Here is a 21527-nt window from a genome sequence, read left to right on the forward strand (position 1 = left end):
GAGGGTGCAGAGAGGTGACAGGCCCAGGGCCCCGGGATGGAGCTGGGCCTAGAATTCAGAGGACCTAAACCCCCGTCCCCTGCTCTAACCACTAGACCATGCTGCCCCGTTACCATGGCATTGGGATAAGAGGCTGGTGCCAAAGGGTTCTGGAGACAGTGTGTTCTGGGTCGGCTGCTGTGTTACTGGTCAGTCCCCCAGGGCACTCAGCATGACTCCAGGCTTCATGGGCACAGAGAGTCTGGGCCAGTCTCCTGGGGATCACCTACCAGCTGTACCCACTGCAGGGGATGAGAGAAGCCGAAGGCCCAGCTCACTTCACTCAGCTCCCTCTGTGCTATGCTGGCAGGTGGGTCGGCAGCTCTTACCCAGCCCAGGGGGTTCCTGCCTGCACAGTGCTGGGGGCAGACAGGCAAGCACCAAAAAATGGCTCCTAGTGCAACTGGCCAGGGGAGGAGGGATTCTGTTACCTGGACGTTTGCAAAGTCCACCCGATTGAGGTCGCTCAGCATCTGGTTGATCTGGGCTGTATTCTGTAATACGGCCCGGGCGGCCTGGGCGAGGTGGTTCAGGGAGGTGTATCGACGCAGAGTCTGGGCAAAGGCACTTGCTGCTGCCACCTGGGGGACAGACAGGGTTCAAACCCCCAGAGCATGGGCAGGTTCCACACACACGGCCTAGCTACAGAACAGACAGCATGCCCACGGTTGGGCACTGCCTTAGGGTAGCTGGGGCTGAGAGCTGGATCTGATACCGACCAAGAGCCAGAAATCACTGCCCAGCATTGTCCAAGGGGCACAGAGCCACAGACCACGCTACAATGCAGTCCAAGGATCACAGAGACTAGAGACCAGAGCCTGGCGCTGCCAGAGATCAGAGCCTGGCACTGCTCAGGAGTCACACTGCTGAGGTCTGGGTCCCAGCCAACTCCCCCCCACGCCCCTCCCACATCTCACCTTCACTCGGACCATCTCTTCAGGAATATTCATCATTGCGTTGGTTAACCAGCTTTCCAAACTCTTTGCGAAATTTCGGATCGCTTGCGTCAAGGCACCTGGGATAGAGAGGGGCAGTGAGACGCTCACACAGCCGCTGACTGGTCAGCTGCTCAGAGCTAGGAGGAGGAGCCCTTTCCCTGGTGTGGCACTGGGAAGATCCCAGCATCCACCCGGCCCACTGTGGCTTCGAAATCTAACCCTAGGGGACAGCAGCTGGGCCTGGAGCACGAAACCTGACCAGGTGAGGCAGTGTGCCTTAGAGGATAGAGCACAGGCCTAGGCCTAGGCCTTGGCCTCAGGAGACCTGGGTTCAATTCCTGGCTCTGTTACTGGCCTATGGGTGACCCTGGGCAAGTGGCCACCCCACTCGGTGCCTCAGTTTCCCCATCTGTTAAATGAAGATGATGACACTAACTTCCTTTGTACAGTGCTTTGAGATCTACAGATGGGAAGACGTCCTACATAGGAGGGGGCAGGATCAGCTGTGTTGTGCAGGTGCCATCACAACTCTAGTGTGGTGACCCTGGGACCAGTGTCCAAGCCCACAGCCCCGTGGGCTCAGCGCAAGGAGCCAGGCCAGGCTGCTCTGACACAGCCCTGCGGGCTCAGCGCAAGGAGCCAGGCCAGGCCGCTCTGACGCAGCCCTGCGGGCTCAGCGCAAGGAGCCAGGCCAGGCCGCTCTGACGCAGCCCTGTGGTGCTGCTGCACTTACTGGGAATGGGCCGGAGAACGTCGGGGATGAGGATCTCCACCAGCCCCTGGTACAGCATGTTGTCACAGTCCTTTGTCCATTTCAGGACAGGTTCGTATTTGGACAGTATCACCAGGCAGTTCTTTGGGAGACGCTTCTCTGCTTCATCGTGACTAGACAGACACGTTTGCCCCAGTTAGTGCATATAAGAGCCACGTACCAGTTCACCCCAGAAACACGACAGCCGAGGCCCCGTGTGCTTTGTACCACGCTAGAACTAGGTCCTACAGTCAGGCCTTCTAGGTTGGGCAGCAGTCTAGAAACTCTACGGAGCAGCTCTGTCGGCCTAGTGGTTCGTGCACTGGACTGGGGTTCAGGGTTCTATTCCTAGCTCTACCATTGGCCTGCTAAATGCTCTTGGGCAAGTCACTGCCACCCTTGTGCCTCAGTTTCCCCATCTGTAACATGGGGCGAATGATACCGCCCTCCCTTGAAAAGAGCTTTGAGGTCTACCAATTAAAGGTTCTGCGCACAAGCTAGGAATTATTCTGGACAACGCTCAGCTGCACTCAGGGAAGCAGGAGTATTTAGCGGTTGGAAGTAGAGAAATTGGGGAGGGGGTTTTGGGTGATGGAGAGGGTCTGACTGGCCTCTTTCTTCTTTCCCACCCCAGCATCTCTTGACTGCAAAGAGCTGTCCCTAATTCCACAGCACCGGCTCAACCGCATTAGCTAGCTGGTTTTGCCGAAATGCTCAGCAGGGAAGGAGTTAACACGATGATGATAAGCAGTCATCCAGGGGTTCAGCTATCTCCAGGGGTGCTGAATGGAGTGGTTCACACCTCTCCCAGGTGCTAGCTGCAGACTCATGCAGTCTCCCTCCTCCCAGCCCCTGCCACATACACCATTAAAGGGGTAGAAACCAACTTTTTCCTGAACTGAATCTTTAATTCTGCAAAGACCAAGGGCCAACCACTGCAGAGGGGCTGGGGCAGTGCCCCAGCGAGGGCCAGCTCACCCCAGCCCCTGCTGCCATGGCAGGGAAGAGAGGCACGGTTCGCGGGTACTCACACTGCTATGGGGGTGGCTTCACTGGGCTGATTCAAGTTGTACCTCCAGAAGGTCTTCCATAAGGTCTCCACCAGAGTGAACTGCAGGTTTATCATCACGTCCACGATGGCCTGAGGAGAAGGAGCTGGAGGGTCAGCGCTGGTGTAGGCCATGGGTCAGTAGCTATGAGGTGAGTGATCCCTTGTCCCCAGTCTTCTGCCCTGGTCCTCCTAAGATGTTCCCTTCAGGGCGCACCCCAGGAGGAGCAGCTGCATGTCAGGGCCTGAGATGAAGAAGACCAGCGGGAACCTCACACAATGGGGCCAATCATCCATCTGTATTAACACTGCCCTGGCCCTTTAAAATCCCCCGTGCTACTGGACAGGAGCAGCTAGACTTGTATAGGAGCTCAGTGGAAGTCACCCCGCAGGGCTGGAGGAATTTTAAAGGGGCAGAACGGTACCACTATCTCCCTGAAGGAGGATGGTCATGGGGTGGCTCGCCCGTTAAGGGGAAACGGAGCCTCAGCCCCACCTGTGACAGATCAGCTCACGGGTTCCCAGGTGGGAGAATGATTTTGGTCATGTGACTGGAAGATCATGTGACTAACTCAGGCCAGGCCTAGGGATGTAAGGTCTGAGGGAGATCTTAGAACTCCAGCTAGGCAGAAGAATCAATGGATTTCAAGACCTAAAGGGACCACTGGGATCATCTGGTCTGACCACCGGTGTAACTCAGGCCAGAGAACTTCCCTGAAGAAAATTCCCAGAGCAGATCTGTTAGATAAACACCCCTGCTTGGTTTAAAACTTGTCAGCAACAGAGAATCCACTACAGCCCTGGGTAAGTCGTTCCAACTGTTAAGTGTGCACCTTATTCCCACTCTGCATTTGTCTAGCTTCAACCTCCAGCCATTGGATTGTATTCGACCTTGGGCTGACGAGCCCTCTATTATCCAACCTCTGCTCCCCAGGGAGGTACTTACAGACTGTGATCAGGTCACCCCTTCCCCGTCTCTTTGTTAAGCTATACAGACTAAGCTTCTTGAGAAGCTGGGGAAACTGCAGCTTGTCTGAGGAAACAGTTGCAGGTGAGTGTGACAGGGATCGAGACTGGTTCCTGCAGGGAATTAAGGGACTGTTTGACCAGAACACAGCTCTGGGAAGGAGGGCGGGGGGACTCCTGATTCAAGGAGAGAAACTCTGATCTGGGGTTGGGCCTGGAAGACCAATGTCTGTATGGCCTAAATAAACTGGATCCTGCTCCAGAAGGGGAATGTTTCAAAAGGACGTGGACTGGGTGAGCTATTCAGGGATCCAGGAGGGGAAACTGAGGCAAGAAGCACTGATGAAAGCAAAAAAAAAAAGTCTACATTTTTAGTGGAAAATTTTGATTTTTTTTTCCTCACCCGAAAATTTAAATATTTTGACCAAAAACCTGGAAGTTTTGATATGGAAATACTGCTGAAGGGCCTTGTGGGAGCTGTAGTTCAGCACCTTCACGTTCCCGTTGTCCTCTATAGGCCGGGCTCTCGTGTCGGGCTACATCTCCCATGGTGTATTACAGACTCACCTTTTGGAGGAGGTGGTGCATCATGGAAAATACTGGTGAGTCCAGCCCATAGAGGAGAACAGTTGCCTTATGTCCCGTATGAGCCAGGCTCCCCAACGTAGACAACATGTCCCATGATGTACCATGGCCAGGGAAACTCAATATGCACAATCATCTCTCTGGAAAGGAGAGACAAAGGTGCATCATGGGAAATGTAGTACAACATGGAAGCACAGCCCACAGAGGAGAATGGGAACATGAGGGACTGCAGTGGCAAAGGGATGTGTAGCGGGGTGGCCACCCGCTGCTGCCCTGAAGGGCTTGAAATCAGCCCTGGGAGAGGGCTGAGGCGGTGAGAGGGCTGCTGCTAGGAAAAGCAGCAAGCCGTAGCTGATTGGGGAACCAGCCACAGATACGGCCACGCACCAATCAGGGCCCAGCTGGCCCTTATAAGAGGGCAGTGGGCCAGGAGCAAACATACTCTCTCTCTCATGCTGTGGAGGGAGATGGGCCTGGCTGCTAGGAGCTAAGCAGGGTACTAAGACTGGAGTAGGGCTGGGAGAAGGCCAGAGGAGCTGGGGAGCTTTGGCCTGGAAACCCCCGAGGCTGCAGGCCTTGTTAAAGGCAAAAGAAAGGTACTGGGGTTGCAGAGGGCAACCCAAGGGTAGGCAGAAGCAGCAGGTCCAAATCCCCCTTGCTGGTCATGAGTGGCACTTACACTGCAGTCTGCCCTAGGGAACGGGGGCTAGTTGATGACTGGCAGTGGCTAAAGACTGAGGTGAGGTGGGGATAGAGGGTGGGGGCTCCCTGGGAAGGGAAGACCCAGATCTGTGGGGGTACTGCCAGGGGGCAGCACCCTGGCCTGAAAGGGGTACTGGGGTCCAGGAGGGACTCTGGCCCAGCGGCAAGCGGGACACCAGCCTGTAGAGGGTGCTCTGGAGGCTGGAAATGCTAATTCCCTGGATGACCAGCAGGAGGTGCCGCAGGGGTGTGTCCCGCCCTGCTACAGGATGTAAGGTTGGTTTTTTGGGTGCTTAGTTTCCTACACAAAGTAGACACTCCCCCTCCAATTTTCCATTGAAAAACAAGTCTGATGGAAAAATTTCATGCAGGCCACCCAATGGGAACAAGGTCTGTCCCTACCAGCCTGTGCTGGATTTAAACCAGTCGCCATGAGGCGAGAAGGTCCATGCCCTGTTGCCAGTGCTTCCCAGGGGAGATTGCCCCATTCTGCAGGTGGCCCCATACCTCACAATGCTCTCGATAGAGCTGCTGGAAGGCCTTCACATCCTCTGCCCCAATGCCGTCGGGCAGAGGTTTCCCTTGTAGGTCTATCTCAGAGAACTCGGAGAGGGTCCGTGACGCATCTATGGGGAGGAAGATGACATCAAGCCAATGTGAGGACAGAACAATAACATGACTGCCTTTGAGGGCCTTATTAAGTTTAACGTCCGTTGGTTTCAATGGGTCTTTGCCTAGGTACGGCCACCAGGGTTTAGCTCAGTATCTCCAGCTTTCCTGGTCTGAGAGAGGAGTTTGGACTCTGGGGCCCATTCAGTCCCTGGCCTCTTTGCTGATGCTGCCAACCACACGTCATTTGTGAAAGCGGCGGTGGTGATCTCTGTGATGGAGACGCACATGAATGGGCCATTTCATGCCCTCATGGGATAGCAATGATTTGACCACTACTGGCCGGTCCCAGATGTGATTTCGCGAGCTAGAGGCAAACGGCCCCTTTGCTGATCCTCATGCCCTGGAACTCCGTGTTCCCCTCAGTCCCCTGGGTTGAAATTTAGGACGTGAACAGAACTGATCTCTAATTCATCAGGGTGCGCTAAGTGCCCCGCTGGCAATGCAGCCGCTCCATTGTGAGGACCCCACCGAGTCTGATACAACTGTCTCATGAGCATCAGCCTCTAAGCGCTGACCGGTCCCAGCTCCCTCCCCGGCAGAGAGAGCAGGATAGGAAACTACGCTCTCTTGCCTTCCATCGACCGAATGAATTCCTGTCCCAGCCCCCTCCCCGTCCTCTACCGCCAGTTCTCACCCAGGAACTGCTGATACTGCTGCACTTGAGCACTGATGTCAGACAGCCCAGAGCCCGGCTGCTGGCCCACCGCTGCCCCGTTGGTCATCCCCTCCATCTTCTGAATGGGCTTGAGTCTGAAAAGCGGAGGAGCCAAAGGTCAGGTGCTGACAGAGCTGCGGGCCTGCGGATGAGGCCGGGAAACGTGGCACCTGGGAAGGTCGTTGTATGAGTGCTTGTGCCATGAGATCCCATGGGCACGGAAAGGTGTCACGGGATTTCCCATCCAGGCACTTCAGACAGAGCAGCCGCCCTCTGTGTCTGTAGTCACCAGTGACTGATGGTGGATCCAGACAGGACTGCTCCAGCTGGGTGCACAGGAGCATACATGGGTACTCGAGGGGCTCTACACCATATTGCCTCCTACCTTTGCTTCTGGGAGAAGGGCTGCTGCCTCATGGCCAGGTGCTGCTGATCCTCCATCAGGCGTAGCAGTGGCGAGTTGGCTTTAATGCGGAGGCCGTAGTAGTGGTACTTGGAGTTCCCTCTGAAAGGAAATCAGGATATGTAAGAGCTCCGGGGAAACACAAACCCACCATCGAGTGTCTGGTATCGAGGAGGAAACACTATTCTGCATCAAATCCTTGGGCCAGATTCTGCTTTCCCTTACCCCAGCCCAATCCCATCAACTCCAGTGGAGTTTACTCAGGATTCATGCCAGCATTGCAGAGATCAGAATCCGGCCCTTCCGCTCTGAGTGGGATGCTGGGAGAATGGGAATCGGGCGTCTGTGTTTCCAGTTCACAGGCAAAGCAGGTTTCTGCAGTTCTTAGCAGGTGCAGGAGCCCAGCTGGGGCTGGTGGCAGCATACTCATAGGTGAACGGGAAACAGAGCAGCAGGCCTATACTAGGGCCAGGAGAGACCTTCATCATGACGGGTCTAATCCTGTGTTTTTGCTGAGCACCCTCCATTTGCCCGGATCTCAGGGAGTGAGGAGGCCACCAGCACCTTGCAGGAACGGAGCCTGAAGTTCCCTTCTTGCTACCGGTGACTGTTAACCAGGGCATAGTGGGTTGTAAAGGGTTAATGCTCCCAGCAGCTGCCTTTACCGTGTGCCAAGCCTGCGGGTGCGGAGTCCCATGAAGACGGATCGGATCAGTTTGCCGAAAGACGCTGCGTTTACTGGCTCCAGTTTCTGCTCCTGGCAGTGCAGCAGGTAATGGCAGTAGAGGGTGCTGCGCGGCAGGCTCACGCCCTCGGCCGTCTCGTAGTTCTCCAGCAGCCACTGAACCTTCAAAGAAACAGCAGTGGTTACAGGGCTTCTTCGGGGCCAGCCACTGTGTCCACCAGACGCCCGCTGGCACAGACCTTGCCCCTCGGATCTCCCACACTGACCCCACCGTCTCCTGCACTGCTGCCATACAGGTGTCACCATCACCCTCATCAGCATTACCAGCACTGGCCTAGTTGTCAGCCACGGGCACTGCCAGGCCAGGCCAGCCTAGGCCAGGCCTTGTGGGCTTGAGCTGACTGTGGGAACATAAATGGCCATTTTAGGTGCCTACACATGGGTTTAAAGGGGCACAAGTCAAATGTACTATTAAAGCAACCAATCCCCCTGTCTGGGGGCCATGTCCTGCACACACTCGCTACCAGGAGACATTCCACTGTCTTAAAGCACAGTCCTAAGCATTATGGCCGGCAGTCAGTGTTTGTAGGACTGGGTCATATGGTACTAACAGGCCCCAACAAAGGCAATGTGGCTGAGGGGATAGAGTACTAGACTGGGACTCAGGAGACCAGGGTTCTCCCCTTTAGCTGGGCGTACACATTTGCCACTGGCCTGCTGGGTGATCTTGGGCAAGTCCCTGATGCTCCGTGCCTCAGTTTCCCCATCTGTAAAAAAAAAATTATACTGACTTTCTTTTATAAAGTGCCTTGAGCTCTATGGCACCAATTGCTAGGTAAGAACTGGGTGTTAGTTGTGAGAATTATTGTACGCTTCTCCAGCCCCTTCCATCCAGGAATTCCAAAGTACTTTGCAGGCCCAAAGTTTAACAATCCAGCCCCCTGCTCCCCGACCTGTGTCACAGGTTGCTGTTGTGTCCAAAGTCACACACAGCATGTCAGGGCACAGCTGGGACTAGAACCGCAGAGTCTTGACTCCCAACGAGGCATCTTAATGACAGACCGTCCTCCAGTTCTAGAAGGGTTAAAACTCACCCTTTTTTGACCCCCCTTTGAAAGGATTAAACCTGACGAAGTATTTTAAAAATCTAATTCACTTTTCCCTGTCTGCACTAGTTCAGGGTTCTGAACTGATGTGGGCTTGGATAGTGAAAACAGACTAGTCAGTTTCATGGTTGTTTCTAGTCCCTTTCACTTTCTGGCTCTCCTATGCTAGCACAAGGCTGCAATATTTGAGTGGTAAATGCTGTGGTTTATTTGTTTTGTTGCTTTAAATGTTTCCATTGGATTTCTGCTGGTCCTGGGTTCGGTCAGAATTGATTTATACAAAGTATTTGTTGCCAAATTTAACATGACAGTGTCCAAACTAAAAGCCCAAATGTGGATGTCCTGTTACTATGCGCAGCTGACTGCAAATATTTGGAATAATGGAAGTATAGTGACAAAACAAGCCAAGTTCTGCTATAAGCTATACCACAGCAATTCCATGGGAGTCAGGAGTGCAGGTTTGACCCATAACTATGTAAAGAAGACGCTGTGGTTTGGATTCTCTGGTATAAGAATGAGGTCACACTGGTTTAACAAAGGACCTACTCTGGTTTTACACTAGTACCCGAGATCCGCCTCTGTCCCAGTGGCGTTATTCTGGTTTACACTTGTGTGATTTGCATCAAAATCTGTCTCTGTTGCTTTAAACATGCAAACAGGATTTTAAAAAAATCGAAGTGCTTTGATTCAATATGTCAGCTGCTCCAAATAACTGAGGTAAGGAGCGTGTACAACCTGTCCTTCCCAGAGCTCTTAGACTGGAAAATCTTTGGGTAGGGGTCATCTTTTTGTTCTGCTTATATAGTGCCCGACACAATGGGATCCTGGAGCCCGACTGGGGCCCCTATATGCTACCATAATATACCTAATAAATATTAATGATAGATCTCAAACTCCAGAGCTGTCAAGGATAAACAATTCCCAGCCAGCAATAACCCTACCTACACTTTGCCCAGCAACAGCATGTCTCATTCGAAGACCTCAAAGCTACTTACAGACAACAGTTCATTAAACTTCCCGATCCCTTGCCAGGCAGGTCAGCACCATTACACCTACCTTAAACATGTATTGTTACTTGTTACCATAGTAATGCTCAGCTTGGATCCTGGTTTATAGTGTCTCGGGTAAGGCTAAACTCTTCAGCGCAGGGAATCTCTTACCATCTAAACAGACTGGGGGGGGGGAGGGGAAACTGAGGCAGAACAGAGGTCCCCCTGGTTCCCTTATCCATTGGATTTCCTTCCACAGGGGCAACAGACTCCCAGTCCCAATTCTAACCAGTGGCCCGGCCCTGCCCTCTGTCACAGCCCTCTAGGCGTATAGGTAAGTCCTGGTTTAGTTTTATGCTTTTACAAAGTTTTATTTATAAAATGCAAATATTTTTTTTAAAAAATCTTTGCAAAACTGTGCCATGACAGAACTAAACAGCCCCGTCGCCCGCCCCACCTGTGGGGCAGGGCTGTGCGGTCGAGGCGCAGCCCCTAGCAGAAGTGCATTCTGGGACATAGCACAGAGCTAGTGAGTTGGGATGGATCTGAGCTAAGCCCAGCAGAAAGAAAGGCCAGGGCCGTTCTCTAGCCCATGCATGTTGACCCCCCCCACTCCCATGCAGCCAGGCCCTGCCTCCCGATTCTTCAGGCCTGGTTCCGCATTTGCAAACAGCAGAGAAGGATAAACGTATCCCAAAGGGGGGTTTCCAGTTATGTGGCCTGAAAAGGAGAAGCAGCCCCACGGGTGCCTTGGCGACTTACAGTTGCTGGAGAGGCACGTGTGGTGTGGGAGTAAGACTGACTAGAGCTTCCTAACATGTATCCTCCCTGAATCACGTAGGTTCCTGTTCCGCCGCCGCCTCCTCCTCCTCCTCCTCCTCCACCGCCTCCGCCGCTCGGATTGGCTATGATTTGCCCTCCAGAGACGTACATAGGGACGGCTCCAGTGCTGGCCACGGTCTGGGAGGTTGCAGGAGTGGTGACCTGCGCCGGGGTGGCTTGCGATTCGTAATAACTAGCTCCCGTGTTCTGCGTATAGAGAGGGGTCTCTGTGTATGGGTAAGTGCTGGAACGTCTGAAACGAGAGGGAGGGTTAGCAGAGCTGTAGAGCTGGTGCCGGGGCCGCTGTGCAAATGGACATTTCACGTTTACAGAGCACCTTTCACCCGCCACTGAAATGCAGCCACCGCTGGGGTGGAACCCAGCACCTGATTAATACCACAACAGTCTACGGCAGGAAATCTTGTATCCAACAAAGTGCAGGGTGAATTTAGCGAGGCAGAACAGAGTTATCCAGGCTGGACTTTGGCTGGGGTGATAGGGTTAATGTGCACAGGGCCTCAGTTCTTCATTTCACCAGAAAGATGATGATAATAATATAGTGGTTTCCATACACGGATCTCAAAGTGCTTTACAAAGGAGGGCAGTATAGTTAACCCCATTTCTCAGACGGGGAAACTGAGACACAGAGCTCACCCAGCAAAGCAGTGGAGAAGCGCCTGTTAGTGCCACATTGACACCACTTCCTGCAGCACTATAGCTGCCAAGTTCGAGTCTCTGATTCATTCTCTCTCCACCCCACAGCCCTTTAAGGAGCGGAAAAAGATGGGGAGGTACAAGCTGATCCCTCCTCCCCTTAGATCAGTGGGAGTAAGAGTGAGTGGAAAGAGGAGCGGGGAGTCTGTTGCCCAGAAGCAGGTAGCGGGAGAGCCCACTTGGCAGGTAGGTGGTGACAGAGGTTCCTGGATAGCTATGGGGAAGAGGAGGTGTATGTGTTGGGGGAAGTGAGTGATGGAGAGAGTGAAGGTTGCCTGGGCCGTTGGAGTGGCTGGTGAAAGGATTGTTTGGTGAACGCCTGGCAGCTGGGGGGCAGAGGAATGCCAGTGGCAGTTGGCTGGATGTGGAGGGAGAACCACAGCCAGTCGGCTGCAGGGAGAGAGGTAGCCTGGAGCCAAGAATGGGCCCCTCAATTGTGTGCCCCCAACTGCCGCCTCTTCCACTGTTCCTGGCTCAGATTCAGCAGGGGGATCAGCGTGAGCAGGAGCAAAGCGGCTGCTTTCAGTGCATGTGCCCCAGGGGGCAGGACAAGTCATGGCAGGGCAATGCCTGCTGCCTGCCTACCGCCCCGCTGGGTGCAGGAGAGCCAAGGTGGGCAGGCACAGCAATTGCAGGGCCTACCTGTTCCTTGGAGGTCTCCCATCCAAGTCTGGCTCTGAGAGAGCCGGAGCTTTGCCTGGAAAGAACAAAGCGGGGAGGCCATCACCCTTTAACTGCCCCTGCTGACATTGTGGGAGGCCAGCTGAACAGCACCGAAAATCCCCAGGAAAAGGGGGCAGTGAACAGAGGGCTCGCCTCTCTCGAGCCATGAGCCAGGCGCAAGGGCAGCAGTGGCTTGGCGTGGGTCACTTACATGGTGCTCGCTGTGTAACTGGCGTCGCCCCCTTCCACATACTGCACCTGGTTGGGATAGACATGCTGGACGGGCACCTGCTGCAGCTGCTGCACCTGAACGAAGCAGGGGAAAGAAATTCATAACAGCCCGAGTCCTTCGGCATGGCTGTCCCCCTTCCCGGCTCTCCATGCTTCCTCTGAGGGTCTCAACGCCATCTGGACCCACTGAGCATCACAACCCCATCAAAAGTGGGTCACTATTACCTCCCCACCTTGCCCCCTAGGGAAACTGAGGCACAGAGGGGTGATGGTTATTAAATACTGACTTGAGAGGGAAAATGACACTTAGACTGGAAACTCTTTAGGGCAGGGACTGTCTCTCTCTCTTTTTTTTTTTTTTTTGGTCTGTGTTTGTACAGTGCCCAGCACACTGGGGGGCCTAGTCCATGACTGAGGCTTCAGGGCATTACCGTAATACACCTAATAAATACTGCACAGTGCTCCGAAGAGTGGGGACCTGACCCTCGGTGCTATGGTAATACGAACAATAAATACAAATTATTACACTGCAAGTCAGTGATCGAACCCAGGAATCCTGTCACCCAGGTCCCTGATCTAACCAGTAGCCCTCACAGTCTCTCTAAAGGGCAATGAACTTTTCCTCCAGGAACCTGGGGCTCCTGCTAGATAATGAGCTGAGTCAACTGTTCGAAGCTAGCTCCTATTTTTGGAAGCTACAGCTTGTATCTTGACACTGTTCTCCCCCCGCCCCCACTTGCAGGTTTCCAGCAACTCTGAACAACGCAATCTCCTTCCTTTATAAACCCTGTGAGGTTCCTATCCAAGCTATTACAATATCTGAAACTGGTCCAACCCCGTCCATCACAAAGGGATCCCCAGGCATTACACCACTAAAGGGCCCCACCCCCTGGGGCGGGGTGCAGCAGCTGTTTGACAGCTGCCTAGCCGCACTGCACGAGAGTTTATGGTAGGAAGTGAAAAGGAATGCTGCATCCAACTGAAATTACAAGTCAGATTTCAGGGAAGCAGAATGTAAATGGCCCGTCCGGACACTTAGCCAGGACATTGGGGTGAATGAAATGGAAGCTGCAATAGCCAGAAGTAGCCCTGCCCGTGGGTTTCTGAAGGAAGAGCTCAGTATTCTGACTCGCGTGTATCTTACAGTGAAATCTGCTGCATTGAATCAGAATTGTTTGTTCTCCCATGTTCCAGCCTTGTCTCCCAGGCATCTCCCTCCCCCAAAACTCGGCTCCTGGGCTCCTATTTCACTCAAATCCAAGACACAAACCAAATATCTGCTTTCAAGAGGTCCAAGAATTTCGGTGCCCGTGGCAGGGACTGGCCTAGGTGGGTAAGGAATGAAGGCAAAACGGGGATCCCTGGTGTAATGTTACTGGCTTCAGCAGAAGGAAGTGGTCCGTGGTGTCCTAATGCAACGGGATGGGGATGCTGGGTGGTTCCAGCTCTGCTCTCTGGAAGGAGCAGGGAGGGCGGAGGCAACCATTCTTGGATCTCCCTGGGGAACCTCTCCATGACCTACTTTAAGAGCTGTAGCTGCTGTCCCAAACACTAGCACCTGAGGGACTCTCTGAATCTTGACTCTCTGGTCGGGACTGGCGTGATGAGAGGAGAGGAACGGCAGCTGCTCAATCACCACCTTTTGCTGCGGGAGGAGGAGGTGCTGAGGAAGCATTCGGACCAGTTCCACCCACTGCTCCGAAGTGGATTCTAGCGAGTGGAGGTAGTGGAGCCTGTGCTCTTGGCTGGCTAGACAGCAGCTGGCCAGCGGATGCGTCCCGCTACTACGCTCTAAGGAGAGAGGATGCTGCACTGCCTGCGGCTGCTGCTGCTCACCGTTCCTAGCCGGACCAGGGAACTCACTGCCTGCGCTCTAAACGATAAACAGAAACACTGAGGAAATCGGAGGTTGCGTTGCAACCACGAGCTGTTCGACTGCTTCCCTGCTCATGGGGGAAGCTCCTGCTCAGAGTTAAACCCAGTTGCTACTTAATGCAGCACCTTGTACCACAACAGTACTCTGCATTTATGTGGCATCTTCCATCTGAGGACCTGACTGTGCTGAATAACGGCAGGTAAGGAAAATTATTCCCATTATACAGATGGGAAAAGGGAGGCACTAGAGGTGAAGTGACTTGGGCCCGTATACTCAAAGGTGTTTAGGCACCTAATTCTCATAGATTTTGATGGAAGTTAGGAACCTCAATACCTGTGAGGTTCAGGGTCTTGGTTAAATTTACCCAGTGGATGATCTGGGAACAGAACCCAGGCGTCCTGACTCCCCAGCTCTAACCACTAGATCACATACTGGTTACTTGGCGGAGGGTGGGGTGAGGAGAGGAGGGAGACGCCCACAAGGTGACTGCTAGCCAGAGATGGGTTTGAGGAGCTTGCCACCTTATGACCCTGTAGTTTGAAGATTAGACTGTTCGCTTTTGCAGCACTGGTTCTGTGCAGCATTGCTAGCAGGTTCCCCCAGCGGGGGGGCTAATGAGATCAGTTAGACCATGCTGGCTATGCAGAGGCAGGAGCTGGATTTAGTCCTAGAGCATCTTAAAACCAAACATCTAGCACCAAAGCCTGGGTGGGGGATTTCAGCTTTTCCAGAGCTTCCTTTGTCCCAGCGCTAGGTGTATCCGGTGGGGACAAACAAGGGGGGGGCAGAGCAACTCTTTAGGGGATGTGAAGGGTAATGGGAACACAAGACTGGCAGGGACCACCTGGCTCATCATGTCCAGGCCACCCTGTCACCTCATGCCATTCACACGCTGAGCAAACACCACCTTCAGAGGAGTTACGTTGTTGTCCCCACTGCTCCTATTGGAGGCTGTCCCAGACCCTGCCTCCTGTGAGGGGCAGAAACCTGCTTCTCATAGCCAGCCTCAATCTATTCCTGGTCAGTTTGTCCCCACTGGTTCTTATGCCAACTCTGTCCCTTACCACCCTCCCTGGGTCTACCCCCAATACAAGTAATGGGAAGAAAAGCACAGGCTGGAAGCTCCCTTGCTCAGAGAATGGAAAATGGCCTGGATGAACAGGGACCAATAGGGCATGGACCGCCAAGGGAATGGGTTGGACGGGACCTATCAGGTCTCTTCCCTCTCTGAAAGTGTGGCCAGCAAACCAGGAAGTGTGCTCAGTACAGGAGAAACTGGCTGAAATTCCATGGCCTGTGTTATTTCTATGACCTCATCCAATCGGATCTCCTGTACATCACAGGCCATTACATCATGCAGACACAGACACACCTCCCCCCCCCCCCCCATTCAGCCCAGTGACTTTTGTCAGACCAGGTGGTTCAGCCATCAGAAACTGGGTGCCAGAGGCAGAGAATAGGAGGGAGCGAGACACGCCTGCAGTGGCCAGGGATTGATTTGGTGAGAGATGCTCCTCCAGGGGAGGTCAGCCCAGATAATCTAATGGTCCCTTCTGACCTTGAACTCTCTGCCCATGCTGGGATCAGCTACTCTGCAAAGAGACGACTGTCGGTCTAGCTCAGGAGCACCACGGCTGAGGGCAGAGGATGTCTGCCTCAGAACTAGCCGAAGGGCACAGCCCCCAGGCAGCTCGCTACGTGACTGGAAAGCTCTACCTCTTGAGCGACGTGAACCTGCTGGAGTCCTTGCACTGTCAGCTGTTGTACTGTGCCCGCTTTCGGGGTCTGGGGGGTGGTCTGCACGACCGAGCGCTGTGGAGGCAAACACACAGGCCATCAACAACCTCCTGGAGTGAAATCCGTGCTGGTGAAAGGTGCCACCTGACAGCCCAAGAGAGTCCAAGGCTGTTTATCGGAGATCACAATCAGGCAGGGCACGTGCCCTGGTGCATGCACACCGCCCTGCATCAGAGCAATCGCTGGGGTGAGAGGGGAGCTCCATTTCTCTGGCCTCAGTGCTAAGGCTGCCAACAAAGGGGTCTGTTAGTGCAAGGCAATGAACAGAGAGACCCAGAAAGGCCGTCTTTGCTTTGATGGCACTCGCTACCTGGGTCACTTATAGCCCAGCCCAAGCTTGTAGTAACCAACAGCTGCTCCTACCTGATGGCTCCTGGGTGGAATGAGTTAGGAATATAGGAATGGCCAGGCTGGAGCCGAGCAGCCCAGCGTCCTGCCTCAGAGAGAGGCCAGCACCAGATGTGTCCGAGGGAGGCGTAAGAACCCTCCAGAAGCAGATGTTGGACAATCTGCTCCACGTTCTCTCTCAGTCTGGTCTCAAGAGTCTGTCTACACTGCAGTCAGGACGTGTGGGTTGGAACGTGTGTAGATGTGCCCAGGCTAGCTCAAGTGCCAACAACAGCAAAGTTGTGGCAGGATGGGCAGTGGCATGGGCTAGTTCTGCCTCTCCAGGACCCTGGCTACACGTTCAAATGGCCATTGCCAGCCGTGCTGTGGCTTCGCTGCTCCTGTTGTTTTGATCTCGCTCGCTCGGGTTTGTCTATGCATGCTGCAATCACACCTCCCCTCTGCAGTGTAGACAGACCATAACAGGCAGAGATTGGCTTAAACCCTGAGGCAGGAAATGTAACATCTCTTCCAATCCTGGATATTCTTGTTATCCATAGGAGTGGCCAGTCCCTTTTTGAATCTTGCTAAGTTCTTAGCCTCAATGACTTCCTATGGCATGGAGTTCCACAGTCTGATTCTGTGTTGTGGGAGAAAGTATTTGCTTTGATCAGTTTTCAAGTCACCACCATTTATACCCCCGAGTGTCCTCATCTAACTCAAACAGGCACCGCTAGAAGTGCTAAGAGCCCTCCTGGAGGGCAGCTTCTCCACCAAAGATGGAATAGACCCCGGAGACTGAATTCCCCCTCTCGCCCCACAGGGCAGGGCTGGGGCCCGTGAGTAGCCACATAACTCTGATGTTGCCTGGACTGTATCTGCATGCCAATAACAAAACTTTGCAAGGTTCATGTTTGCTTCTAGGTAGCAGAGATGGTCTGAGCTGCTGCCTCTTTGAAACCTCAACAGCTGTGAGTTGCTACTGGGGGGAAAAGATGCTAAAATTGTATTGGGCAGCTGTTGCAATGGGGACACTATAATAGAATCTAGATCTCAGATCTGGGATCCACGCTCACACCAATGGAGCTCCAAAGCCAAGCTCTTGAGAGCATTTACTACCATCATCCCGCAGTGGCTTTTCTTTCCCCACCAGACAAGGCTTGGGTGAACCCCCAGGAGGGGGTTACTTTGGGATCTGCAACCATACAGCACCTCTTGTGAGACGGGCACTTGCTGGACTCCATGCACCTGAAGCTGCTGCACTTGTCCTGGTTTGGCAGTGGAGTTGTTGCTCTGGACAGGGGAGTGCTGGAAAAACAAGGAGGTGGTGTTTTATCGGCTGCTTAGTGGGAAGGAGTAACACATACCCCCTCCTTCCTGTTTCAGATCCCTCCTGGGAGCTCCTGGCTCTGCCAACCCCACCACCCACAGCCGTGTGCTGTTCTGAGGGTTGACTTTGCTAGCTGCCAGATCTGGATGGTGCTTTGTGGAACAGATGAAAAGCATGCAGGTTAAGACAGGAACAACAGGAAGTGACATCAACCCAGGAAGTGGGTAGATAAGAGCACCGATACTGTGATGCCACCCTTCCCCCCTCCCCCGGGGAGACAATGTGAAGAATATAGGAAGTGCTAGCCTGGATCCACTACCCCATCTTCCATAGCAAGCAGTCACAGCTGCTTCAAAGGGGATGTTTCTTCCTACCACCTCTCAGGCAGGGTTTGCGCCTATTCGTTATTCAATCTAATGTAATTGTTCCTATTATTCATGTAAATGCCCCACCCTTTTGTGAATCCAGTTATGCTCTTGGTCCCAATAACATCCAGTGGCAGAGAGTTCCACAAGTTAATTCAGAATGTGTAACCAAAAGAGCGTTTCCTTTCTATATTGCTGTCATCCCCTGCATCACCAAGAGCATTCTTGCCTGATCTTTGCCTAGCTTTAAAAAGTGATGATAATAATAATTCCTAGCTCTTATCCAGCGCTTTACATCAGTAGATCTCAAAGCATTTTATAAAGGAGGTCAGTAGCATAACCCTATTTTACTGGTGGGGGAAACTGAGGCACAGAGCAATGAACTGACTTGCTAAAGGTCACCCAGCAGGCCAGCAACAGAGCTGGGAACGGAACCCATGTCTCTTGAGTCCAGTCCAAAGCTCTAACCACTAGGCAACACTCCTTGGGGCTGGGGCTGCTTTAGCTATTCTAGTGTCCTGCAGTGGTGAGCACTCAGTTCACGCTTGATAATTTGCTCCCAACTGTGGTTTCTAAAGTAGCACTTTGCCTCCTTTAGCACAACTGTACTGCAGCCTCCCTGCTCCTGGCCTGAACTCCTGCTCCCTTCATATGTCCCAGGCCAACAGGACTGGGTCTGAGTCACGTGCTTCCATCATGTGACCCCATCCAATCACTCCCTTCATGGCGGGGAAGGGAAGGGAAGGGAAGCTCACCCCTTGCCAGTTCTGCTAGCAAGCTCTTCCTTACAAATTTGCTGCACATCTATGGTGTGTAAAAACCAGGATGGACAAAAGAGACATTGCCACGCTAAGAGATCACACGCTGCCAAAGGTCCTTCTCTGAGTTGTTAATACTGGGAAGAATTTCGTAACATTTTGCCTCTTCCTACAAAGATTCCTTTCATCGGCTGGGCCCCTGAGAGTCCTTGGCACAGTGGGGACCTTCCAGAGAGCCCCAGGTTTGGTCCTGATGGAAGCTACGTCACTTTACTCACACACAAGGTCAGTAAATTGCAAAAAACACTTACCGGTCCCAGCTCCTGCAAGGTGCTCAGATGCCTAATGCCCACTGAAATCAATGGGAGTTAGGCACCTAAAGATCTGGGAGGGTCTGGACCAAAGTCCCTGATTGATTAATCACTTTAGAACAGGAGCAGAAGCAGAACAAGAAACATCTTGGTCCGTCCCTACCCCCTCCCCAAAAAATTAAGGGCAAACCTCTGATTTCACTGGACTCTGTATTAGCGGGAGGGGAACAGTGCTAGTTAGAGCTGCTAGGAAGCAGGGCCAGATCCTCAAATGTCCTTCAGCTCCTAACCACCCTTGGGGACCAGCCCCTTAAGGGAGTGAATGGGGTGAAAGGGGCCATCAGAGCTGCTGGGGAGCAGTCAATGAGAACGCAGGGGGCTGAGAGCTGTTGGGTTACAGCTGTTGTAGAAACTGCCCACTCTGCTACACTCCCTTTCCCTCCAGGGCTGAGACCAGAACCCAGGAGTCCTGGCTCTCAGCCCCCTGCTCTGATCACTACACCCTGCTGCGCTCCAGGGCTGATACCAGAAACCAGGAGTCTTGGCTCCCAGCCCCCTGCTCTGCTACACCCTACTCCCTTCCAGGGCTGAGAACAGAAACCAGGAGTCCTACTTTACTTTCATTATTTCGCTCAGCACAGCAAGTGAAAGCAGACTCTGTTTTGCCAGCTGCCCTTTCCGGCCACAAACCCCCACAAGGCTGGGGGTGCGAGGGAAGTTGTGCAAATATAGCAGGGGAAGTTACTTACATTTATTAACAAACAGCTTTACGGTCAATCATTTATACACATCATTAGGACATTCTGGCCTGCACTAAAATGTGCCAAAAGCAGATCCTGAGGGTCTGACCCTGCAGCCCTCACTCCCCACAAGGGTCCTGCTGAGTTCAACAGGACAGCCCCACAGAGCGCAGGGTCAGGTGCGGAGCATGACAAAGGCCCAGACCCTCAAAGGTGCGCAAGAGCCTCACTCTGACTGATTTCAATGGGGTGAAGTGCCTACATTGTATGGAGGATCTGGGCCAATGTCCCTTTAGGTCATGAGGATTGTGTATACCCCACACTGGCAGTGACAGGGTTACAGGAAGACTGACAGCCCAATTAGCCCCTTCTGGGGCATCTGGAGGGCAATGAAGGATTAGCCCCAGCTGGGGAGAAACCGGCTGGGCGGGCCCTATAAAGGAAGGACTGCAGGGCCAATAGGAGAGACCCAGGAGACAGGAAGAAGGGATTTTCTGCTCTCTGAGAATGGAACTACAAAGGGATCTGCAGGGAGCAGCTCGTGCTCTGGGACTATCCCTGAAGGGAGAGGGCAGTCAGAGATACATAGAGCAGGCCTGAGGGAAGAAGAAGTCTGAGGCTTAGTGGCTGGGGAGGAGACAGGCCTCCAGGGAGAAGGCCCAGGGGGCAGTACTCTGTCACAGAGCGCAGAAGAACTCTGCAGAGCGGCAAAGACTCTGGAGGGTGGGACCTGGGAAGGGGGGAAGTTTTCATTCTTTGAGCTGGGCCTTGGTTACCCCAGAAGGGCTGGGGCACTCAGTGTGAGCTGGCTGGAGGGCCAAGTCACTGCACAGACCCCTGAACTCCAGAGGAGCTGCAATGCCAGATCTTGCCACGAGGAGGTGCTCCAGAATGGTGAGTCTATGCCAAGGACACACAAAATATGGTGGCTTGATTCCCCCCTCCGTGCCTCATGCACCCCCCACCAATCCCCTTCCTGTGTCAAAACCAAGATCAGCCTAGATCCCTAGGGGCCATTAGCTCATCTAGCCAGACCTGTCGAACGCAGGCCGGTTCTCCCTGCACTGAGCCCCGTCACTTGTAAACGAACACTTCAGCCCGAATGCTCAATGCCGCGTGATTGTGAGTGACCAAGAGCAGCTTTCCAGACCTGCCAGTTACTCAAGATGCAATGGGGATCATTAAACCATCAAACAAATATCCCTTGAACATGCCCCTGCCCTGGCTTGAGGTCTGGACAGGATCTGGGGTCAAACTCTGGGCCAGAGCTGGGGCCAAAACATAAACCCAGAGCTAAACACTTGCAAGTGGGGTGGCTGAATCATTCCCCAGGAAGAGGCTGATGTCTAGCTGTGAATGTGAAATGCTGCAGCGATGAGACAAGGATGCTGGTGGTGAACTGAAAGGGGGGTAAATAATGAGCGACAAAGAGCAATGCAAACAAATCTTCCCGCTTTGTGGCTGTCTAGGCACCTGGTCATGCTTTTCCCCAGGTTAGGGAGGAACCAACATCCCGCCACCCACCTCAGGTGGAGAATGGACCTGCTGCTGAACACTGTGCACAGCCAACGAGACTTGGCTTCCTTTGCTAGCCTGGGAAGTACTCGGCACCACCAGCCGCTGCAAAGGGATGATACAAAAGAAGTCCTGGTTAATGACCACCTCGCAGTCAGAGCAATGCCAAGTTCTGCTGGCCGCTGGGGAGCAGGGCTGGTCCTGGCCGGCGCTGGTCCAGAGGACTGCCCGAGTCGGGCAGCCGGCGCTAGTCCAGAGTGTAAGTGAAGCTGCATTGGCTTTGGGTAACAATACTCACCAGCACAGCCCAAGCCAGAGTGTCATTAGGAACAGTACTCGCAGGTACAGTCAATTTCCATTCAGCATGTTCAGTATTTATCTGGATTTGCCAACAGAACCGAGCCTAAACCAAAACGACTTCTTTGGTTCCCTGGGGAGCAGAAACCTTCATCTGCTTGTGTCTGGCCAATATCAAACAGGCTGTCCACTTGTGTCCCAAGGATGGGGAGGTGCCATTACTTGGGGATTTTAAACACTAG

General features: G+C 53.3%; 1 protein-coding gene across 4 annotated transcripts in view; it reads right to left on the reverse strand.

Annotated features, from left to right (window-relative positions):
• The window catches only part of RFX1 (regulatory factor X1), a 52254-nt gene that overhangs the window by 8569 nt on the left and 22158 nt on the right, over positions 1 to 21527 (reverse strand). Inside the window, exons 5-17 of one of the 4 annotated variants that reach the window (XM_048832086.2) lie at positions 20998 to 21093; positions 17182 to 17277; positions 15562 to 15657; positions 11950 to 12044; positions 10302 to 10614; positions 7425 to 7606; positions 6742 to 6861; positions 6336 to 6451; positions 5537 to 5655; positions 2760 to 2869; positions 1711 to 1862; positions 957 to 1054; positions 471 to 620 (exon numbers count right to left, since the gene is read on the reverse strand). In XM_048832086.2, the coding sequence (XP_048688043.1) occupies positions 471 to 620; positions 957 to 1054; positions 1711 to 1862; positions 2760 to 2869; positions 5537 to 5655; positions 6336 to 6451; positions 6742 to 6861; positions 7425 to 7606; positions 10302 to 10614; positions 11950 to 12044; positions 15562 to 15657; positions 17182 to 17277; positions 20998 to 21093 (1743 nt within the window). The remainder of the gene's footprint in view (positions 1 to 470; positions 621 to 956; positions 1055 to 1710; positions 1863 to 2759; positions 2870 to 5536; positions 5656 to 6335; positions 6452 to 6741; positions 6862 to 7424; positions 7607 to 10301; positions 10615 to 11949; positions 12045 to 15561; positions 15658 to 17181; positions 17278 to 20997; positions 21094 to 21527) is intronic. The other 3 variants (XM_048832088.2, XM_048832087.2, XM_048832089.2) reach the window with 3 other exon arrangements.

The sequence above is a fragment of the Caretta caretta genome, chromosome 20, assembly GCF_965140235.1.
Source record: "Caretta caretta isolate rCarCar2 chromosome 20, rCarCar1.hap1, whole genome shotgun sequence".
NCBI classification, from domain to species: domain Eukaryota; kingdom Metazoa; phylum Chordata; order Testudines; family Cheloniidae; genus Caretta; species Caretta caretta.